The sequence below is a fragment of the Euwallacea fornicatus genome, chromosome 12 (genome assembly GCF_040115645.1).
Source record: "Euwallacea fornicatus isolate EFF26 chromosome 12, ASM4011564v1, whole genome shotgun sequence".
NCBI lineage: Eukaryota > Metazoa > Arthropoda > Insecta > Coleoptera > Curculionidae > Euwallacea > Euwallacea fornicatus.
This window is the reverse complement of record NC_089552.1, coordinates 4,863,761-4,887,154: the sequence shown is the minus strand read 5'-3', so window position 1 is coordinate 4,887,154 and position 23,394 is coordinate 4,863,761. Positions and strand designations below refer to the sequence as shown.

Genomic DNA, 23,394 nt, shown 5'->3' with positions numbered 1-23,394 from the left:
GAACCACCAAAACATTGTGCGAAAAAAAATCTTCATCAAAAGAAGCTTATGGTGTCCGTTTGGTAGTCCAACTCAGGTGTCATCCATCGCAGCTTCATGAAACCTGGTGAATCGATTATGGCTTATGTCCACTGCCGACAACTGGCCGAAATGATGAGGCAACTGACGGTTAAGCAGCCAAGATTAGTCAATCGAAGCGCACCGCTATTGTTGCACGACAACGCACAAGTCACCTCGGCCAAGCTACAGGAGTTGGAATTGGAAACTCTTCGTCATCCACCGTATTCACCCGACTTAGCACTCACTGATTACCAGTTCTTTCAAAATTTGGATAACTTCTTGGTAGGGAAAACATTCAACTCCGACGAGGCTGTCAAAGCTACCTTCCACGAGTTTATCGACTCCCGGCCTGCAGGCTTTTACAGCGGGGGAGGAATCAATGAACTTCCCGTTAAATGGCAGAAGTGTATTGATAATGGTGGTGCATATTTCGATTGACAGTAAAGACATTTCATATGAAAAAAAAATGACTAAAGTTTCAATTCAATTCTACTCATTTCATACTACACGACCTAATAGTAGTATACTCTATGGTCGCACGGAGAGAAAAATGTTTGATTTAAGCGACTGTAATTCTTCAAACTATCGAGCCCTAATTAAAGTTCGACAAGGTTGCTTAGAGACGTTATACTATCAGGTACTGTACTGTACTGCTCGATTTACCGCACGCAAATTGGCACAGTGCAGGACAGCTCTACCTCGATAATATAAAATAAGTTACCAACATTTTGCCAGTTTTTATCATAACAGATTTCTTGCTTTTTCTGCCTGTTTTACCAAATAATTTATGACTCGATTAGTGAAATTTACATTTTTCGCTTCAATTTCCGTTAAACATTTTAGAATTAAACTATACTTCAGATGCGCTCGTCGCAATCTAATTATTGTTTTTTATTTCATTCGAGACGAGTACTTGTACTCAACAACAACCCGGAGGCCAGAGACGAAGAAGGCGTGGCGAGATGTTTGATGTAATGGAAGAGCGCCATTGAATTGTTTAGATTGTGTTAACAGATGCTTCGGAAGCACTGCGTCACCTTGACACTGATGTTGATTTTTACACACTACGTAATTGGGAATGTTCATTAGGAAGGGGATAATTGAATGCGGAGAGAACTACAGGGTGCCCTTTAACAGACCCTCGGACGCCCAGGAATTTATTTGTAATTTTATAAAAAAATCAATTATGAGAACGTATAAGAGGTTGACAGGGGTAAATTTAACAATTAATAACAACCCTGCAGGATGTCCCATAAAAGCGGAGCTTTATAAAGTGTAAATTTTTAAAATTTTAAAAATACAATTTTTTAAAACTCAAAACTTAAAACAAAAAAAAACATCGAAACTACGGCAACGCATGTTAAAAACTTAGGCAATTAATTATTAATGTAGGTTTTCCCAAAATAATTAACAATTGCATTAACTTTTAAGATAAATATGACGGTATTTTATGACAAAATTAAAAAATATATATTTTTTTTATTCTATGTTCTAAAGAAACACACCATCTGATTTGAAAAAAGTCAAGGAAATTGAAGTTGAAAACGCAAAAACTAAAGTTTTTATTAAGAACGCCCTGTATGTATTTTTGTCTAAATAACTACTCATGTCTCCTAAGGTGATCTTACATAAGAATTTATCGTAATATTATCAAAAATTTAAATAATTTTTTTGAGGCACTGCAAATGTGTATAATTTCTTGTAAAACATCATAGCATCGAGTCACTACATTCGAAGGTAAAAAACTCTAGGAACTAACACAAGATCAAGAGGGGATTTTATCACGTGAAATAAAATGAAAATGGTCCCATTTGAAAAAATTGCACTCTGTAACGCCCCGCTTTTTGGGGACACTCTGTAAGGTTGTCACTAATCTTAAAATTTTGTTTCATTAACCTCATATACATCTTCATAATTAATTTTTTTATAAAATCACAAACTCGTAGTAGTCCGAGGGATGTTAACTGCACTTTCTGTATATTAATTAGTTTTAACAATCTCGCACACCAGAGTTACATAGATGGAATAATCCGATACACTTACTGTATTGCCTTCTAATGGTTAAAATTCGAACACCCCCAAGGAGTTCTAGGTAGAAGCTTTCATGCATTAACAGCAACTCATGCTGTGTTTAGTAAACGCAAATCCGTAAAATATCTTTAATGCAAGATGTATCTGCATAAGTGGCAGGTATGCATAGTTCAATTCCATACGGTTCGAGTAAACTCCGCCAGCTTCATAGATTTCGACAATAAAGCTGTTGTTGTGGTCAGACTTAATTGAGAAAATATGAATGCTGCAGTGAATTCTATTTACGATAAACATCAAGGGAGACAATTTGAATCAACCTGAATGTTGAAATGTATCTGTTAAATTAAATTGAATATTAAGCACAACATTCCAAATGCTCTAACCGATTTGGTATGTACATTAATATAAGAAGTTATCTATACAACGAAAGAAATAAAAGCCACCCTGTATACATCCATATCATTTCTTTGCAATCGGGAATATTGACGAACAATCTACATTAGTAATTACGTGTTGTTTGACTATATTATGAGTTCGTTTTGTACATTCATTATCTTTATAAATAAATTAATCTTCGGGTACCGTGACTATTATTTGCTCATTTCGTTAAATCAAACATTACGATATCCGCAATGTTCCACTATTGTAAATGAAAATTTACAATTAATTAAAATTGCTAAGGCAGGCCGGCAAATTTACCTTTCAGTGGTGTTCTTTAATGAGTTTCCCCTTTCCAAAAGAGAGTTAATTAAAAATCCCTCCGTTATAAGAGTTTACTGTTAAAAAGAAACTCGTCGAATGCGATAAAGTTTCGCAATGTCAATCTGGAAATTATTTCTGGAATAGTTAAGTGGTATTTACAGGTCACCAATTTGATGTAATGCTGGTCATGTATAAGAACGCTAACATGTCACCTTAAATAAATTTGTCAGAGTTTAATTATTAAGTTCGAGTTTTTTCTTTACTGTACTTTCGTTCTTTTCCAATGGGCCCAATAATTCAGTAGGTTAGTTCAGATTACAAGCAGGATGAAATTAAAAAAAAACAGACATACAAGACACAACTAGTGGGGGAGTGGTAATCGAAGTGGGAAACAGATGGAATAAAATCTTCACAGCCGACGTTAAAAAATGGAACAGCAGGAATTGTAGAGAATCAATTAAGGCCTCCTGGCTCAAGAAATCCCAAGATATACAGCGTTCGGTTTATAGTTATTCCCACTAAAAAAGCAAACCACTCCTGTTGGTTTTGTGAAGAAGTTGACATCGCCATTAACACAATTTTTCACTGTCGGAAGTTTCAGAGCACAATGGGAAGTGCTGCCGATTCATGTGGGAAGGTGATAGTCGCAGAACTATTGTGGCCTGTGTGCTGGAATCGTAGGACAAGTGGAATGAGATTAACTAAATTATTATGGATATAATGGAAAAAACCTTACCCATGAGAAAAAGAAGTTAAGAGTAATACGGAGTTTCAGGACCGAAGTTCGAACAGATAGTTCTCGATTTAATGCCTTGCGGCGGCTTCGGGAAGAAAGAGATGGATCAGTTTTCGCCGGAGTCCTACATGCTCGGAGGCGCCACAACACCAATGCTTCAAGCGTACATAGATATGTAGTTTACCTACTTCTCTTTAGAAATAAATAACTTAATTAATAAATTTCAAAAATATTAGTAAAAAAAATAGTTCAAAGTAGAGTTCTTATCAGCATATATTTTCATGTCTCTAATTAATGAAAACATATTGACTTAAAGAGAAATAGGTAGTTTATCCGAATAAAAGCACAAAAACATGTAAGTAGGGTAATAGTAGAAGACAAAACATAATAATTCAATCTTCATGTTTAGCCCTGAATAAAAGTAGGATTTCCAAAGGATTCCATTTACAGTAACCGGAGCCCGGAACGTTGGGGTTGCCGGATGTTTTTGACTGACAAGGTTAAATAATCTCTAAAAAGAGATTGAATTAATGGCAATTAGGGAATTCGTTTAGAGTTTATTTGAAACAGTCATCAGGAATATTGTTTTGATTTATTTCATTCTGCCATTAGCCCTGATGTTGTTGTTTTGTGAATACGTGTTGATGAAGCGTTTTTGGAAGCAAATCTGCAGGATGATCGCGAATTTTTATCCCGAATAAAATGGATGGTAAATAATTACTGAATACTTCCATTCCGACCATCATTCAAAAGTCAAGGTCATTAAAGAAAAGGAAAAAAAGAACAAATACCATTTCTGGATCTCCTTGAACCCAAAAAATCAATTTGAGAACTGGCTCATGGAGTGTGCAGGGAACCGATGCACACCAACCGACACCTTAAAAATGATCATCTCAGCCAAAGAAGAGGACATAAAAATCCTGCTCCTGCTTAAACGACCCAAAAAGATCTGTCCGAACTGGAAATGGAACCACAAGATTTCGAAAGAAACAGTGAAACTGATCGATGAGAATAATAAAAAGTAACTGACGAAGAAAAACTATATCGAACTTGTCTATATAATAAATACAGAATCACAAAGAGTACTGGAAAACACAAGGTCAAAATCGTCTTTAAACCGATTCCGAAGGTTCACCAGAGCCTAGCTTTTGATTTGGTTTCCCATTTGATTTGAGCATGCATTTTTAGGTCATGAGTTTCTTTCTGTGAAGTGGACATCATAGACCAATCTAAACGGTACTACCTTAAATCACCCACAGACGCCATCGCGATCTTCAAAAACGACAACTTCAATAGGAAGGAAAAAGTTTTTCTGCTTAATCGACTAGGTCTATAATATATCACTACTCAAATGGATTTAAAATTAAAATCCATTGTCTATAGGTACATAACACAGCGAATTCTCGACTTACTCATGCCCACAGAATGTTCAGACAATATCCAGAATTGCCTGAACTTCGATGTAGAGCTTTATGTTCTCTTTTCAACTTTTCCGAGCCAACAATTTATATCGGCACGAAATTACCGAAATTCGGAACCGACGATTCGAAAATCGGCAAAAAGCTATTCGTCGGCATTTAACTTTCACGGAGCATTAACCGAAGCCTGGGGAAAGGAAGAGGTTGTATGGCAATAAAACCTGTTACAGAAGTGATATATCTCATTGTTCCACGTAACGCGTTTCCCATTATCTCGTTCTCAGTTTCATATAATTTCTTTCCGAAGACATTGGATATGGAAGCACTGAAACTGCTAATTTGAAAAAAGTGAAAGTTCTGGTGGTGTTAGTTTCCACGTTTAATTTTTTTAGTTTTAGTGAATGCCAAGTTTAAAGAGACTTAGGACAATCTATGGGAAAACGACTATGTAGATTCAGTGCCGTCCAAGCTAATACTTTTGACAAGTTTAAGTACACTTCGTTCTTAATGCAACCTAAAAAACAAAATCAAATGGGTTCGAGTCTCTCTACCTTGTCGGCCATTCTATAATCTGCATGATATGAGTAATTCCAAAACTCTCAAGTTTAACTACACGAACAAAAAGCTGAAACTGAGTCTGAGGATGAGTTGATATATGGCAACTCTTGGGTATTCTAAAAGTTCAGCTTGGAGACAAAATTTAACTTAAATTTAATAAAACGAACTTTTTGTAACGCAATGCTAATTTCAAATGAAGCGAAAACTCAAAATGTTTTTGCGAACTTTGGACTTGTTTTTCCTGCGGTCGCTTAATTTTCGAACGTTGAAATGAATACACGAGGGAGAGACGAACAATGTTGAAGTGTGTAAATTTGAGGATTAGTTTGTCTGCTAAATTAAAAAGTTTTAGTAACCCCCTTCATATTGGTGACACCAATCCGATATTATCTCATTCCTCTCCCCTTTTCATTACTCCAACGTTTGGCTTAGTCTGGAGGTGCAGAATAATTTATAAGTACAAGCGCCCCTTAACATATCCGAATACCTCGTCCGCTCAGGTGTCAAACAATAGGGCCTTAAATGATGCGACCCATTTAAGAGTTATCAAATCTAAATTACTGAATCGTAAAAATAGGACTCGCGATTCGTTATAAAACCGGCATGTAAAAGCGGATTTTTCCCTAAACCTACCAAAGCATTTGGGATATTTTTATGGCAGGCACTCATGGGGCGAGCGTAAAATCTGGTTTATGATATTTTCTAATATACTATTCTTCATTACATGTACAGGTACCGTATAACAGATATTATAGTATTAAATCCGCGAAGAATACCTCTGGTCTCGATGGTTTTAAATAAAGATTAAATTTTAACTGTCAGGGTTACACCAGAATGGCAGACGCACAATGGGGAAATTAAATTACTTATCTAAAAAAAGTAGCGGTAGGATCTATTATTCAAATACCAGGGTCGTTTTAGTAAGCCGGGCCTTTAAAACGGGATTAAAAATCTCCATTCCCTCATCGCCATGAAAGTTTAATTTTTCGAATCTCTCGTTAAATTTTATGTCACCGTTCGTATTTTTCCATTAGGCATTTACATGCACTTTTTTAATTGGAATGCTGTTTTTGCGTGACATGGAAAAAGTCCCTAGTCTGGTAGTTACAATTAATAAGGATTATGAGTGAAAAGTGGGGTCAGCCGTTAAGCAAGCACCTTCTGGACAAAACCTAACTTCCAACATGTGACTTTGTCATATTTAAAATTTTGATACAGAACCCATTATTTTAGATGGTTGTTTAAAAGTCGAACTATTAATTTGCTGTTAATTTTAACATGAAGCTGTTTTCCAAAGAAACCGCGCAATATCTAAGCTCCATTTCAGTACTTCTATGGAAGTTGGCCTGCAGTTAAACTATAACATATTATTAAATTAGCGATAGCATATTAATAATTTGACTCTCTAAGGACGCTATGGAAGGTTGAAAAAAATTCGCTCAATACGCATCAAAGCAAATTAAAAGAAAACATACTAAAACTCGATGAAATACGATTTTGCACGTAGCAGCCTTTAAGCATCATCAGGCCTTAGGGAAATATTTGAGGACACGGGTTCTTATACTCAGATGTCTTCTGTTGTTCCATTGAGCGACGCCTAGAACTATGGCTCCACAGTTCTGAAACACCTTGTATAAAATAACTACAATGGAAAATTAAGGGAAAAATATGTGGCGTCAAAATATGGGCCAAAAATAAAACTGGATGAGTTTCTGCTGAAAATCGAATTCGCTTCGAAATGTCGGCAGCCATTTGTTTGCTCTATCCAGGTAAAGTCTAATCAAACTACCAAAAAGGCAAATAAAACGTATAGGCAGGATTCTCTCTAATCAAATTGAAGTCCCAGTGATAGCATCGCGTATTTCACTGTGTTAAGTCTCCAGGGTACATGCTATCTGATTTATTTTTAAAAGCTTCTCTCTCTGGAAAACTTGTAAATAGAATTTACATCTCTCGGTTTCGATGTAACTTAGTTATAGACGGACAATGTTTTCCGGAATGGGCTGGTAGATACAGATTTTCAACTCTTTGATATGAGAGCTAATAGATTTATCTGCATGTTTACAGTGACTACAAGAAGCCTCTGAAGTCGCCTAAATTAATGAGAGTAAGATAAGTCTGATACGGAGTCATTGATCATGCAATATGGTTGATGTTGAAAACATTGTCGTTAGTAATTTACAAATGTAGTAACTGATGATATGGATTACCACCGACAAAAATAAAATGGAAAGTAGCTTACCAACGATTGGCTGAAGTGCTATTAAAAATAAAATCATATTAATTAAGACATCTTGAAAACCTACACTAACTAGTTTAGATACTGATATAATGAACCATAAACTAAAAACGAGAGGAATGTGGCATTAGAGAGTGATTACGAGGTCTAGATGATTCAGTGTGAGAGGCAATCTGGAGAAAACAAACTCCTAAGGCGATGTTTCAGTAACGATGTGCAATGATGAAATGGATGCAAGTAATATTACGAAGTAACACAATGTGCAGAGTATCCATTCTTCGTTGTAAATGTCGAAAATATCAGTTATTATCGAAGTGAAAAAAAAATGGTTTTCCCAATACGATTTTGTGAAACGAAGATAACAATAAATCGTAGCTATTCGAGGTTTCTAGATACGGAATATTTTTTTGAAGTTCTGCATTTTGAGACACTCGCTGTATTTCGTTTACCCAACAAGATTTTAAAAAGTAAAAGCGGATTGCACAAACTACAGATTCATGTTTTCAAACGTAACAACCTGTATATACAGGGTGTCCAAGCGAACATTGAATATAGGAGATTAACATGGGAAATTGGTTTTTATTTTTTTGCGCCTGTACGGATTATCCAATTGAAACATTTTTATATGGAGGTCATAGTATGCAAGACCGGCTATCTTTCAGTATTTTTTTCAGTCTTCTAGTTACAGCCGTTTTGGCTCAAAACGCCTCCAAAATTAAAAAATTTGAATGTCCCGCGTAACCGTTCGGCGCCATGATTGGTCAGAATTAATGTCAAAACACAATGTCGCCAACAACGTAAGCGTAAACACCCCATTTCAAATTAATTTTCCCTTTTTGCTGATTTCTAACTTATTTAAGAATTAATTCAGGGAAAAATCAATGGAAAACCTGAGGATAATTATTATGTGGTCTGCTTTGATGTCCCTACGGTAAATACGCAAGTTTTGTTTTGAATTAAATTTAAAATTGCCCGCGAAGATTCTGTCTAGTAAGTGAGATAAAAGGTTAGGTTATGTCTTTGTGTTATCATTATGGGGTAATAAGAAACTTGCGTATTTACCGTAGGGACATCAAAGCAGACCACATAATAATTATCCTCAGGTTTTCCATTGATTTTTCCCTGAATTAATTCTTAAATAAGTTAGAAATCAGCAAAAAGGGAAAATTAATTTGAAATGGGGTGTTTACGCTTACGTTGTTGGCGACATTGTGTTTTGACATTAATTCTGACCAATCATGGCGCCGAACGGTTACGCGGGACATTCAAATTTTTTAATTTTGGAGGCGTTTTGAGCCAAAACGGCTGTAACTAGAAGACTGAAAAAAATACTGAAAGATAGCCGGTCTTGCATACTATGACCTCCATATAAAAATGTTTCAATTGGATAATCCGTACAGGCGCAAAAAAATAAAAACCAATTTCCCATGTTAATCTCCTATATTCAATGTTCGTTTGGACACCCTGTATATTCTCATCAGAATTGGGCTTCCGTGGCCTTTGAAAAATCTCTATTAGTGCCCAATTTCTTTCAAGAACAGAACTGCAATTTAATAATAGAAAGTAAAAAAAAAACGAAATTTGGTTTTAAGTTATTTAGTAATTCCTATAGTAAACTACGATCAAACCTAGAACATTATATAAAAATAGATATAAGATATATAAAAACAACAAAAGAGACATTCAAATTGGTTGTCACTTTCTTTTACATATCTACCGCATCCTACTATAATTCTGCTTAGTGCATTTAAAATTCCTGTATTGCATTTCTGCAGTTTTATAAATGCTTGTTGAGTGAAATCGTGCGTGTCTTCTATTGTGCTGTGCTTAGTATGATAAATATATTTTTTTAAACATCTCCACCCAAAGAAGTCCACTATGAATAGATCGGGTGCCTTTGGAGGTTATTGCACATGTTCAGATGCAGTAACTATACTGTCGCCATACTCCATAAAATACACAAGTATATCATAGCATTATTCTAAATTTTCAAATGTTAAGTAATTCGCAGCTCTCTTTTAGTATTAAAATTATAAGTAATAATAACACGCGCAAACATAAATGGAAATGCTTTAGTGAGCTTTTAACAACTGATTTTATTACTGCTTTTTTTATTATCCTGTTTTTAATGAGTCACGGCTTACTATTAAAATTATTATTCGAAATCACAACCTGGTCAGTACCTAACTGAACAATTTAAAAAAATTAAAATGAAGCTTTGATTTATCAACTGTGGAATATTAAATATTTTTTAAAACTCGTAAAAAACTCTAATTAAAATGGCAAAAAATAGGCATGGTGTTCTATTTAAAAAAAAAGGCCACTTTAATTCTGGATACCAGTCACAGATGCGATAAATCCAGATACGTCATATCAATTATGAAAACTAAATAATCTGTTGAACTTTTCGAAATTTTATGTTCGTCACATCGAAGGTATGGAAATCCTCTAATGTTTATGTTTAAAAAATAATAAGAAAACGCAATCAAAAGTTAAAGCAATGCGTAAATTTCTAATTGTGATACATCCATGAATTTGTCATTAAAAATTGTTTTCAAATCAAAACAACTTACCAAAGCCGTATGAAAAAAAAATCGACGATTATTCTCGCCAAACAAAATGTTAGGTTCGAGATTATAAAAAACTGCAATGGAAAGATGGTTATAGGTTTCATCTAAGCCTTACCATAACCGGGAATTTTTATTATTACATTTTTTTAAAGTACCTACAAATCCAAAAATAATTTTCTAGATATGTTTACGACGTGAAACTACCCCCTCGAAAGCACAACTTTTCTCCCATTTGACGTAGTCTGTATACAGGGTGTCTCTAAAAGGTCTGTACAAAATTCTACCACAGATTTCTGAGGTCAAAACATGACGATTTAACCTAATTTACCTAAGTCCAAAAGTGGACGGTTTTCGAAATACAGAGCGTCAAAGTGAAAACAAAAAAAAGCAAAAAAATTAATTTCTTGGTTGGTAATGTTGCTATCTACACAAAATGTCGTATCGGGCGGTTTTTGGGGATAAGAAATCAGAATCCGTTTACATTTTCGATGCACAATGTAGAGGGCGTTGTCAGCGCTCGATGAACCCTCTTTAAAAGGGCATAACTTTTTCATCACCTGGTATAAAATTTATTTATGACTAAACTTGTGTTTTCCTACATTTTTTAAGTAAAAAAAGTTTCTTGTTAAAAATCTCTACGAGGCTTCCTTCTTGAGATATTTGAAGCTTAAAGTTCGCTGCATTTCTTGAACAATAATTTTAAAATCCAAAATTAAGCACCAGACGCTTAGGTTTAGAAATAGGAGTATCGAAAGATGTTGTTAATAGAACTTTAAAAGAACAACTGCTTTATCCATACCATATCCAACAGGTACAAGACCTTTTGCCTCCGGATCATAATCTACGACTGGTCTTCTGCCGATTTATCCATGAGCAGAGAGAATACAACATAAATTTTGTTACTAATATTTTATTTACGGATGATGGTTGTTTTTCGAGAAGTGGAATTACTAATTTACACAATGAACATGTTTATGCTGATGAGAATCCGCATGTTACGAAAGTGGTACATTATCAACATGAATTTAAGATTAATGTGTGGGCAGGAATAATTGACAATTTTATTATTGGTCCTGTCATTTTGCCGCCCCGATTAAGTGGTGAAAGTTATTTGGAACATATTCAAAATACAATGCCAGAATTATTGGAAGATCTTCCTTTAGAACTTCGGCAAGATATGTGGTTTATGCACGACGGTGCTCCGCCACATTTTACTATAAATGTGCGCAACTATTTAAATCAACAGTACCCACGAAGATGGATCGGTAGAGAAAATGATGTTCCGGTACCATGGCCACCGCGCTCACCAGATTTAACTCCGATGGATTATTTTTTATGGGGGACTCTAAAGTCCATGATATACTTCACGGCCATAAATAGTGAAGAGGAACTATGGGGACGAATTCAAAATGCAGTAAAAATTTTAAAGAACGACGAAGAATTGATGGATAGAGTACATTTTAATTTCTTGCGTCGGATTAATCTTTGTATTCAAGTCAATGGTGGTCATTTCGAACATCTACTAAAAGTATTTTTTTTTTCGGGTTGAAGTTTGGTATCTATGTTTTCAAGTAATTTGTAACCTATTTTTAAGTTTTGATTTTTTTCGATCCAACTGTTAGAATAGATATGTAATACATTAAAATTATTGTTCAAGACATGCAGCGAACTTTAAGCTTCAAATATCTGAAGAAGGAAGCCTCGTAGAGATTTTTAACAAGAGACCTTTTTTCCGTAAAAAATGTAGGAAAATTCAAGTTTAGTCATTAATAAATTTTATACCAGGTGATGAAAAAGTTATGCCCTTTTAAAGAGGGTTCATCGAGCGCTGACAACGCCCTCTACATTGTGCATCGAAAATGTAAACGGATTCTGATTTCTTATCTCCAAAAACCGCCCGATACGACATTTTGTGTAGATAGCAGCATTACCAACCAAGAAATTAATTTTTTTGCTTTTTTTTGTTTTCACTTTGACGCTCTGTATTTCGAAAACCGTCCACTTTTGGACTTAGGTAAATTGGGTTAAATCGTCATGTTTTGACCTCAGAAATCTGTGGTAGAATTTTGTACAGACCTTTTAGAGACACTCTGTATGTTACCGTTTTGTAAATCTCCATATTAGATATCGTTTTTTAGACGCAGCGCATACATTAATACATACCTTTGATTGCAGGATCCGGATGATGGTGACAAGTAGACACCTGGCAACCTCTCCTTTGTTCCAAGCTGGGACAATGCCGTCCGCCATTCTGAGGCTGCACCTTGATAGACCTGGAACGGGACATTGTTCCGGGACCGCAATCAGCGTCACATGGCGACCAGGGTCCCCAGGGAGTCACTTGGCAGTCGACAACTATAAGAAGAACACCTCTTGTGAATTGAACTATTAGGTGAGTACCATAGCGATAAGTTCTCAACTAGGGTAACGTCCATAAGTCACTCTGACTAATGTAGTTCAGCTAATTTATTACTACTTTTCGTATCTTCATCTTGATATTTCAATTTCGCACTGAAAGCAATTAATCTTCATAAGAAAATGTCACCGGTAAAAGATTGCTTCTAGCCGTTATAAGTAGTGTTAGTAATTAATCAAGAAATTATGCATGAAAAAGTTCCATTAAACTTAATGCGACGACGATATATTGCGAGTAATTCTTTACCCACTACAAAATAATCATATTCCATGACAAAATTGTTCAAATTATTCCCACGTATCGTTTAAAAGTGCCTCTACGGTTAAAAAGCAGATTTATTTTCTGCGAGAAATTGTTTAATTTTGGGATTTTTAGCGTTTACGCAGTAATAGGTACAATGAATATGAATTAAGTAATTAAATTACAAAATGGAAATTTGCAGGCAAAGCTGCTTTATGGCTATGTCATTGGTTGCAATTGATTATTTCAGATAGATGGGGAACGAATTTCAGCATAAATAGCCACAAAATAAAGCAGACAATCAAATCAACATATGAAATAAACGTATAAAAAACATACCCATTTTTGGACAGAGTGACTGTAAAATCACTTTCCGCAGGGGCGTAAGAGCTTCATCATGAAAGCCATTTCTGTGTTTTTATCTGCTTTATTTTGTGGGAATTTACGCTCAAATTCGTTCTCTATCTATCTGTAATAATCAACTGCAACCAGTGGAATGACCGCAAAGCAGATTTGCTTGCAAATTTCCATTTTGTAATTTAAGTACTTTATTCATATTCAGTGTACCCCCTTTGCGTAACCACTAAAACTCGGGAACTTAAATTTATTTCTCGCAGAAAATAAATCTTTTATTCAATTAAACTCTAGAGATAGCGCTAGATAGGTAATTTTTTTAGATTCTTTTCTTATTCTTTGACTCAAACAGTAGTTAGGGGTAATAGCCCTCGAAGTAGCCGGTTCCGTTTGTTCCCTCAAATTTTTTTCTCTCCTTTCTTGTATTACAATTCATGAAATGGCCCTAAAGTAAATTTTCTTGTTGCAATTTAATTACCTAATTCACATTCACTGCATCTACTACGGCGTAACCGTTAAAAATCCCAAAGTGAAATTCCTTTCTAGTTTACTAGCGTATGATCCAAATAAATGAAATATATGCAGACGCCCATTATTCACTGAATTTCCCATATTATGGAAATTATAATTTCATTCGGCAGTTGCCCTAGCAAAACTTCGCTCGTTCAACTCCATTTTGGCACAAAATGTCTTTTTACCCACAAAATATGTTCATTAGAGCTCGATTTGCCTTTCAGAAATAATAAACTCGAGCCACGAAACGTGTGAGGGGTCTTGAGTAGTACAAATTGTTCGTCACCCCATTATTGTTCGGGTAATCTCTGGAACCCCTTACAGCTCTCTCATACTGTTAATCTTAATGTTGAAGGTGCATTAGAAGAGCTTTAGTTCCGATTTAGAACGATACTTGTTATTAAAGGATATTGCAAGTTGATAGCTTTGATTCCCATCATCAAAAGTCATCAATGCAAATCATCAATCAGTCAGAATCAATTCAATAAGGTGCGTCTTACACTGGCGACAGCGCTTTCAGCTTAATCACGGCGATGACGGTTATTTCAAGAGTTACGAGGTTTGTTAAATTAGCGCAATTGAAGTAAAATTAGGCTGTATTTAATTTCATAATTAAATACAGCAAATAATTTAATAGCGAAAGTAGCGGTTTTCTAACTTGAAAATTACGAAACAATAAAGTGATGGCTCTCAGATATTCTCAGGGTTTTTCGTCCTCTCTTTTTGCACTTTCTTAGCGTAGGTCGGAAGGATTCGGAGAATTATATTCACGTTTAGCCATGACGTAACATACGTATCACCACGTTTCTCTAAGTTCCAGGTGCACGCGTAATCTTAATGCGCAAGCACATCATCAAAAATACCCTTTACCAGTTGCCGTATAATAGAGCAGGTAACACTTAAGTTTCTGCTCAACTTCAAGTGTCTATTAACTATTAAAGAGAACGCGATTACTTATGTTGTCCAATAACTGCCAAGAAAAGGATATAAATAATGACTAGAAAACTATCCACTTTCCCATTTACACGAAACTCGAAAATAGCCAGCACCCACTCAAAACATTTCCTTACAGACCTAAGGGATGAATCCTCTCCGACAGCCGTTAGACAAAAAGGGATATCCCGAGTTGGAGTAATTTTCCATCGGGACCTAAAATAAATAAGTCAAGTGAACTGTTTCGCCATGAGAAATAAATGTTGTCGGGATTTGGGTTTCGAAATAATTCAAAAAGTTAACTTGCGCATTAATGCGTAGGCCTCGAAGAATTTTTATGAATTTGCAGTTCTTCACTCCTTAAAATTTTCGGCAGTAGCGTTGCACCTCCGTTATCACTAAATTTATTGTCATTATGGATCATTTATTTTTTTTTGTCTATGAATTTTATTAAGTAACATGGGCAACTTCATCAAAATTCTGTAGAAAAGAAGCCAGCTAGTTACAGTAAATGGGATAACCATCGTTTACTTCGAAACGCTGTTGAGTAATGAGTTGTTTTAACAATAACATCTTTGTTATTATGCTCCTTTTTCTATGGTGGTTTAAACGTAATAAAAAATTTTGGTAACAATACCGTAAACGGTTTTCGCTCCGATCGTTCTGATTTTTTAATATGTTATTCTAAAGGTCATTTTGAACAACTTTTCTAAAGGGACAAGGGCGCGCAAATGCCTCTTTCACACTTTTTTTTAGGTTAAACATTTTTCCAAATCCAACTGTCTTACGGGATCGGATCGTGGAGCGAATAAGGGTGCTGGATGGGGTAAACTGCTTCACTATGGGTATGTTGTTAAGAATTATACAAATATCCCTGAAATTAATATCTGAGGACAATCGATCTATTCAAACATGATTTAGTTAGGGATAATTTAAGAATTCTGGAATGTATTTAGTTAGCCAGTCGTAGTCTAATCAATTTTGTTTAGATTTAGTCTAGGCGATACCCTGAGATTCTAATTTATTACTCTGGGAATATTTAGAACCCTTTGTTAGTTTTTCGTCAAGGAACGACGTGAATGGACTTTGAAAGGACAGTTAGGTTTGAGACTTGAACACGAAGATCACGCATCGCAGCTCAGATGCTAACTCACAAATTATACCTGTCATTATGTTATAATCAATAAAGTTAAGTGGAATAGTGAAGGTTACCATCACAAACAGTTTCTCTGAGACTGCAAAACTCAGAGTGGTCCTCCCGTATTAATCCAGTCAGTTACCAACAAGGCGGTCAAGAATTCTGCATCTTATAGGACCAAAACATATGTAATATTTTGTTGTTGCTTTAAAGATCTGAAACGTTGCTGATAATTACCTTACTAAGCACTCCAATTCACTCTATGAATCCCGAAAGACACTTCACTTAATCGACTAAAATACTAGCGTGGCCCCTGCGCAAGAAAGATACACAAAAATTTTACAATTTTATTTTAATTGTAATCGCAATTGAAAAAAAATATAAATTCTGATCAAAATAAGTAAATGAAAAACATATTGCTTGATAAGAATTGAAACTAAATGAAATAAATTTCCTTTACTGAGGTGGATGTAACTTTGCAATTTCAATGGAGAAATAATGAATGTCGCTTAATAAAGGAAATGACCGTTTAAACAAAAATTCTGCTAGATATCCAACAAAATGGGGCTCTTTTCTTCCATATCTGGGAATGCTGGGAGAATCAAGCAATGTTGTCGAATTGATAAATTCAAAAATTATTATTTGGATGAAAAATTGAAATGTGTTACCTTACCTTACCTTACCTCACTTTACCTTATCTTACCTTACCTTACCCCACCCAGCACCCCTATTCGCTCCACGATCCCGTAAGACAGTTGGATTTGGAAAAATGTTCAACCTAAAAAAAAGTGTGAAGGAGGCATTTGCGCGCCCTTGTCCCTTTAGAAAAGTTGTTCAAAATGACCTTTAGAATAACATATTAAAAAATCAGAACGATCGGAGCAAAAACCGTTTACGGTATAATTACCAAAATTTTTAAACTTGATAATCGCCGCCTAACGAAAGTACTCTGAAGATTTCAAACTCTCTGGATAGACATGATTAGGGTCGAGATTTTCTAATACGGTTTATCAAATATACAACATCAAAGGTTTCCGGAATTTATGCCCCACTAATATCATCCCTTTTAGTTATGTATTTGGGATTAATGCACCTCCTTTTGAAGATGAATTTTAAAAAGTTCAGGTTTACCTATTTCGTCTCCTAAATACCGTCAGGCAATTTGCTTCAGTGAAAATATTTATCGCAGCGGCACCATCCTGGTAATATTTTAGGCCCTTTGAAATGTCACGATCCTCTTTACCAGGGAGCCTATTCGGGAAAATATAAACAGAATCAGATTGAGAGGACCGTAGGCAAATCTTTTGATCGTGTCAAAATACCGCAACAAATAAATTTGCATAGTTTCAAAGGGTTCTAGTTAAGGCTTCGTTATTACGACTGCTTTGCCACGCTAGAAGCGGCGGTTACAATTAAGCGAAACTCGAATGTGAAAAGAATCAATTCGATTATTATCCCTTCATCATAGGTAGTTTTAACTATTATTGCATTAACAATGCAAGTGGAAAGCGATGTGATAGAATACCGAAGCAGGGCGATGGCAAATCATTTTCAATTTAGTGCGTGAAATTTAGGCGTTTCTATTCTACTACTGAACTGAAAAGAAGCTAGCAATATTCGGTCGAGAAACGAAACGATTTTTCTCAATTCGGGCAATAGTTATACAGAAACCTGCAGAGGTGTTTAACAGTTTTACTTCATGGTGGAAACGTTCGAAAAATGTACTTTTCACACCCATATGAATGTGTAAACCATGCTTACACGTATATGGTCTGTCGTTGCTGGCAGTTTGCCCTCGGCGACTTTCTGGTTTAATTGTTAGTGTTTTGTTTTTTTTTCAGAAGGTATTCATAGAAAGAAAAACGAATTATTAAGAGAATTATGCAATATTTCCTGTACATATGGCTTATTTCAAATTCTCCCCGCAGTCTAGCAATCTTATTTAAAACACTCGGCTATAAATTGAAACTTGCTGCTTTATATTCACGGGAACATTTTCGATTTAATATATAACGGCAAAGCAGGCTAATGTAATGATTTTATCTTGTGAGGATTAAATTAAAGCCTTTAAAACATCTTTTCCGTCGACTGATTATGAACACGTTTATTTTAATGAATGTTAAATCATTCATTAATTCGTTCCATTGATGTATGACATTCATCTTTGAATTTATTTTATTGATGAAGGTTTTGATTTTTGTCAATAGGCGTGATCATGTTTCGATCGAAATTGTTTATGCAACTGTGCAAAAATCCAAAGGTGGGTGCGTATAGGTGCATGTGCAAAAAAATAACTTGCACCTTTGCATTTTTTGTAGCATTTCTCCATACATCCGAAATGTCGTTGGCGTCAGTCAGAATTGTCTGTTGAGAGATTCCTTCGATAAATGAAACCACGACAACGACACTTTGTTTTACCTAAAATGGACTGTATTTAATTTGCACTTATATCTAAATAATGAAAGAGTTTTGGTCTAAGTAGGAAGAGGGAGAATGCTTAATTGGGCGGGTTACACACTATGATTCTGATCACATCCCGGCACCGACGCAGCTTCCACACGAAGAAGAGAAAAAGAAGAGGGTAAAAATTACTTCGATTATCCCTTAAGTACTAATCCCGAGGAATTCCAACCAGGGGCGCACCACCACCAAGAACCCTTATGGGCTATAGCTACGCCGGGTACCATAACTCGCGGCCATCTGGGGAATATCTATACTAGTCGCTTTTCTGGGAAAATCGCAGGCCCAACAAATTGACCATCACAGCAATAATCCCGACCGAGAAAGCTTCCTTTGACTAACAGCATATTCCCCAACCAAAACGTACCCTTAGTTTTGGCCTGATGGGCCATGTGATCTGGCACCCAGATGGTATCCTCCGAATAAGTATCGCCGTATATGGGCGCAACTTAAGGGATAAAATACAAATACATGACAAAACCAAAATTAACAACAATAAATAAAAAACAAAAGCCAATAACTTAAAGTCCCTAACATTGTCAATCGTACTGTTTTCCACTAATTTGAGTTAGTTCAGGCCAGTTCAGGCAACTATGAAGAAAATTGATTATAAAACTGTTAAAGCCTTCAACTTAATATTCGGCAAATTCCTTAAGAAGGTTTTCTTTTCCATATTGAGACCACCTATCCGCCGATAGTATTAATGTAATGATGAAAACTATTATAGAATAGCGGTCCCAGATGTAGCAATGCTTATGATTAAAAATTACTCTTATGAATCGATATTTTGAACGTAGTGAAACGAGATGTAAGATAGATAAGTATTTCTCAAGCCGCTCTTAATCCCGAAAATACCCTTTTCGTCAAGGCAAGGAACCAGGGAAGTAATGTTGCTTTCTATCTAATGGTTTGTTGTTTGCTAAGTAGATTTAGTCCGATTTTACAGCACGCGGACTGCACTGATTTAACTCGGGGCCTATTATCGTTGTCTAACTCTTCCACATAGATGACCAATAGCAGCATTTCCATGTTCATTCCTGTAACACAAATTATTGAAAAATCTAAAACACAAAGCGCTCAAGCTCGTTTTAATGGTGATTCATTGTGTGAAAAAGTAACATTAGAAATGAACCGATAGCAAATATCTTGGTCTACGAAATATCACCACATGAGTGATTTGATTACACATGAGAGCCGACACCTCTGGCAGAGGAATCAGCTCTTTTTTCTCTCAAACTTACGTATCCTCAATCTTTAATGTTAGTCAATAACTGAATTTTAGAATTTAAGTTGGCCACGAAGGCGTTAAGGACATCGGATTCAGAATTAATCCAATTTAAGGTAGCTTTTAGAGTCGCTCCATAAGCAAACCACAACTGAAGAAAAAGCAATTTAGTACATTACAGGCGGGTCCTCATCTGATATCGGCAGCAATACTTATTTTTAAAACTTTGAGGTCAGTTCGGGTTAGTTCAATGCTTAGTGAACCTCATCGATACTCTAAAAGTTGTTCTTCTGCCATCTCAAGATTATGGATCTATGTTCCAAAAATTCAGGCGAGACAGCTTTTTTCTATGAAATAGGTCGCGTACATTAGTGTGGATAAAGCACCGGACTGATCACGGTCCGGAGTCGTCGAACAATCACTTAAACCAATTTATGAAATTGGCATCCCTTCCCTCCGCCTGATAACAAATGAGAATAATAGAAATCCGTGAAGTATATCAATCTTTGTCACAAAAAAAACTAAGTCGAATGACCGAAGCCGAAAAGTTCATTCGTTGAAATCAAGAACAAGAAGGGATTTCATCTTCATTTAATAAAAGCTATTAAGACAGAGGAAAAACCAGACCAAACAAAGCACGATGACGAATGGGTCCGATGCTCCAACGAATTTACTGAACAGAGACGAGATTAATGGGTATTTTATTAAAATATGATGAAAGTTTTATCGTGCCGAACACCTGAAGGGCTCAAATTTTAAGTGCGTTCAGCCATATTTATAGACGATAATCAATTTGCTTTTGTTATGATAAGATTGAAAACACTTCTCCAGTTTCATCGACAACCAAGATGTATAAATCCGAACAAAGTTTCGACCGCATCGCGGCCTCAAAAACCAACCCCCGTCCAAGGTAAATAAATAGCGGAATCAACCCTTCAAACCGTAGGGCAGTTTGGAGAGCGATTAATCCGCCCGGGTTCGTTAGCTCTCGTCACGTGGTCAAGCCCGCTTTAAACACTGCCTTTCCAGGTTTGATTGATTGAAAAATAATTACTTTTTCCCATTTAGTTTAATTGCTCAGGCAGAATTCAACACCCGGGGGTATTTTTATGAAAAGTAATATAACAGTAGTTGTTGGTTAAAGAAAAATTTTATTTTTGGAAAAGGGTCAATGAAGCACCCAAGGCATATGTGAAATTAAAAATCTGAACCGGGACTAGGGGTGATTAATTTTCCTCAGTTCGTTAACTCTCGTCAGGTGGTCCCGTTCATTTGTCTGTGCTCCCTTTATATTACTGTGATTGATTGGCAGTATGTTTTATGTTACCCCCACTTGAAAACCAACTAATTTTCTGGAAATTCCTTATATCGGACGGGAAAATATCGCATTTCGCGAAAAACAATGAGAATTTTAGGCCCGATAACTCTGCGTTAACTGCAGGAGAAAGTATCGCACGTCTCGCCAGAAACTGCTTTCTACCTAGGTTTTGTTTCCTGCATGCCCATTCACATTTCCTCCTAACTTATTCACATTCCCTGTTAAAGTTATTACCAGACCTGTGCCATAAAAGTTACAAATTTATAGCGCCCATCCGTTGATGTTTTTATTACACCAACTTGACATTCTTTTTCTGACATTGTAACCAAAAAGAAAGAAGTCTAGACATTCTAAAACTCGAGAATTCCTGGAATCATTAACTTCCGCCGTTTATTTACTGAAGATAATTTAAACTGTAATCTCCAAATTGTCTTGTTCAACCTCCTTGAGGCATTGATCGCTAATTGAGCCAAAGGGTAATCAGAGGAACACATTCTGACAAACAATTGCTGGTCTAAACTTGACTATTAAAATTTTGGATGTAGAAAAGGAGCAGGTGCAATAAAGGTATGTGTGCAAAGGTGCCTGTGTAAAAGTGTAACTTGCAACTTTGCATTTTTCGCAACATTTTCTTTCGGTTTTTCCTTTCAAGTCCTCCGAAACGTCATTAATGTCAGTCATAATTGTCAATTGTACCCTACTTTTGATCGCCGGCACGGCTTGCACCATTAAATCTTCTATTCAGGGTCAGTGTCCTTAAATAATTGTACATAATCCCAAGTTTTTGCACCTCATTATTTTTTCAAGAAATTGTCATATTGTACGAAACAGTGCAGAGATGGTTTTATCCAAAACGGCCTGGTTTATACGGGTCGTTTAAGCGATTTTAGCACTGGGCTGTCTCAAATTTCATAACAGCACTCACGTGAACTGATTAAAGAAATCCTTAGAATCGATTAATTTTACAATACAATCAATAGTTTTGTTTTGATACCAGAAACTCATCTAGTACATTCTAGACAGTGGAATTGAACATTTTGGATTAAGAGCAATTTCATAATTTTACTTCTTCGAAAATATACATGTAACCAAAACGCCAACTAGCATGATAAAATCTTTATTATAATTTCCATTAACTTACCAACAAACATTTATCCTTCGAATAAGAATAGTTCGTAATTTTTAGCCACCGGATTTGCATATCCAAATTTCCTTTCGCCAACACTCAAGGAAATTACATGTAACCCCACGCTATTTATATGCTAAAAAGTTCCACCCGAGTATTTTGGTTAAAAGAGAAATTATTTGTATTGAAAGTTTGCACAACTATAAGTAGGTTGAGTGTATGGAAAAGTTAATATGTGTAATATGCTTGTGGAATATGATTTTCGGTGCTTTGCGTCTTGAGAAATTTCTCTTGATCCTCAGAGACACCACCACGAAGTTCATGTCTAATATAAATAATCAGAGACCCTTGTCCATTTAGATTTTCTTTTGAAAAACCTCTGAACCAGTTTATTTTTTTACAAAAATTATTAAATATTCTTCATGGAGGGATCAGCACAAAAACTGCAACAAAAATAGACCAATCCATATGCAGACCACTCCTGGACTACGGACACATCCTAAGAGCAAACGCACTGGAAAAGACCATAAAACACATACAAACAACGGAACATATCGCCCTACGAACTATCACAAAAATAAGAAACCCCAAAAACCCACTACACAACCCATCTAACCAACTATTATACGAACGCACGCACATGACAAGAATAACGGAACGACTACAACACATCCAAACAAAATGGAAAAACAATCCTCACAATCTAGCACTACTGACCCCACTATGCCTAACAAGACAAACTAGACAATCACGCTTCCATTCTCCCACAAACACCCTCTTAGAACACTTCCAAACATAAACCGTATCCTAACATCTTATTTCCTTACCCCCTGCATTAGTCCCGCTTATACAACACCTAGTTTAAGAAAAATTGCAAATAGTTAGACTCTAAAATGAAATGTATACACTCAAAGGCAGAAAGAGCAAAAGGTCGATAGCCTATTTCGTGCGAAATAAAAATTTTGTATATACAGGGGTTTCCTAACTATGTGTAAAAAAATTAAAGGCGTAATTGCGTGATTTTGAGTCAAAAATGTCTAATAAACATATGTTCGCAAATGCCTTGTTTCCAAGATACAGGGTGTTGAAATGTGACGAGAAAAAGAGATTTTATTTCCAAAATGACTCAATTTGGGTGTTTGAATTTTAGAAAAACACTTACCATCAGCAAGGCCGTAAACAAAAACCATATTGGCCATTTCTTGATTAGTGTAATTAGGCATTTCAAAAATTTTCAAAACTGAGGTATAATCTAATTTTTGGGACACAGAACTAAATTCTTTTACTTTAGAGAGTAAAACACCAAAATAACACTGACTATCTTCTTGATAGTAGTGGAAGTAGCAAAAAAACCAAC

General features: G+C 35.7%; 1 protein-coding gene across 1 annotated transcript in view; it reads right to left on the bottom strand.

Moving 5' to 3' along the window:
- vex (somatomedin B and thrombospondin type 1 domain containing protein vexed) overlaps window positions 1–23,394 on the bottom strand; it is a 191,206-nt gene that overhangs the window by 51,026 nt on the left and 116,786 nt on the right. Inside the window, exon 2 of the mRNA XM_066288494.1 lies at window positions 12,478–12,669. Coding sequence (XP_066144591.1) covers window positions 12,478–12,669 — 192 coding nt within the window. The remainder of the gene's footprint in view (window positions 1–12,477; window positions 12,670–23,394) is intronic.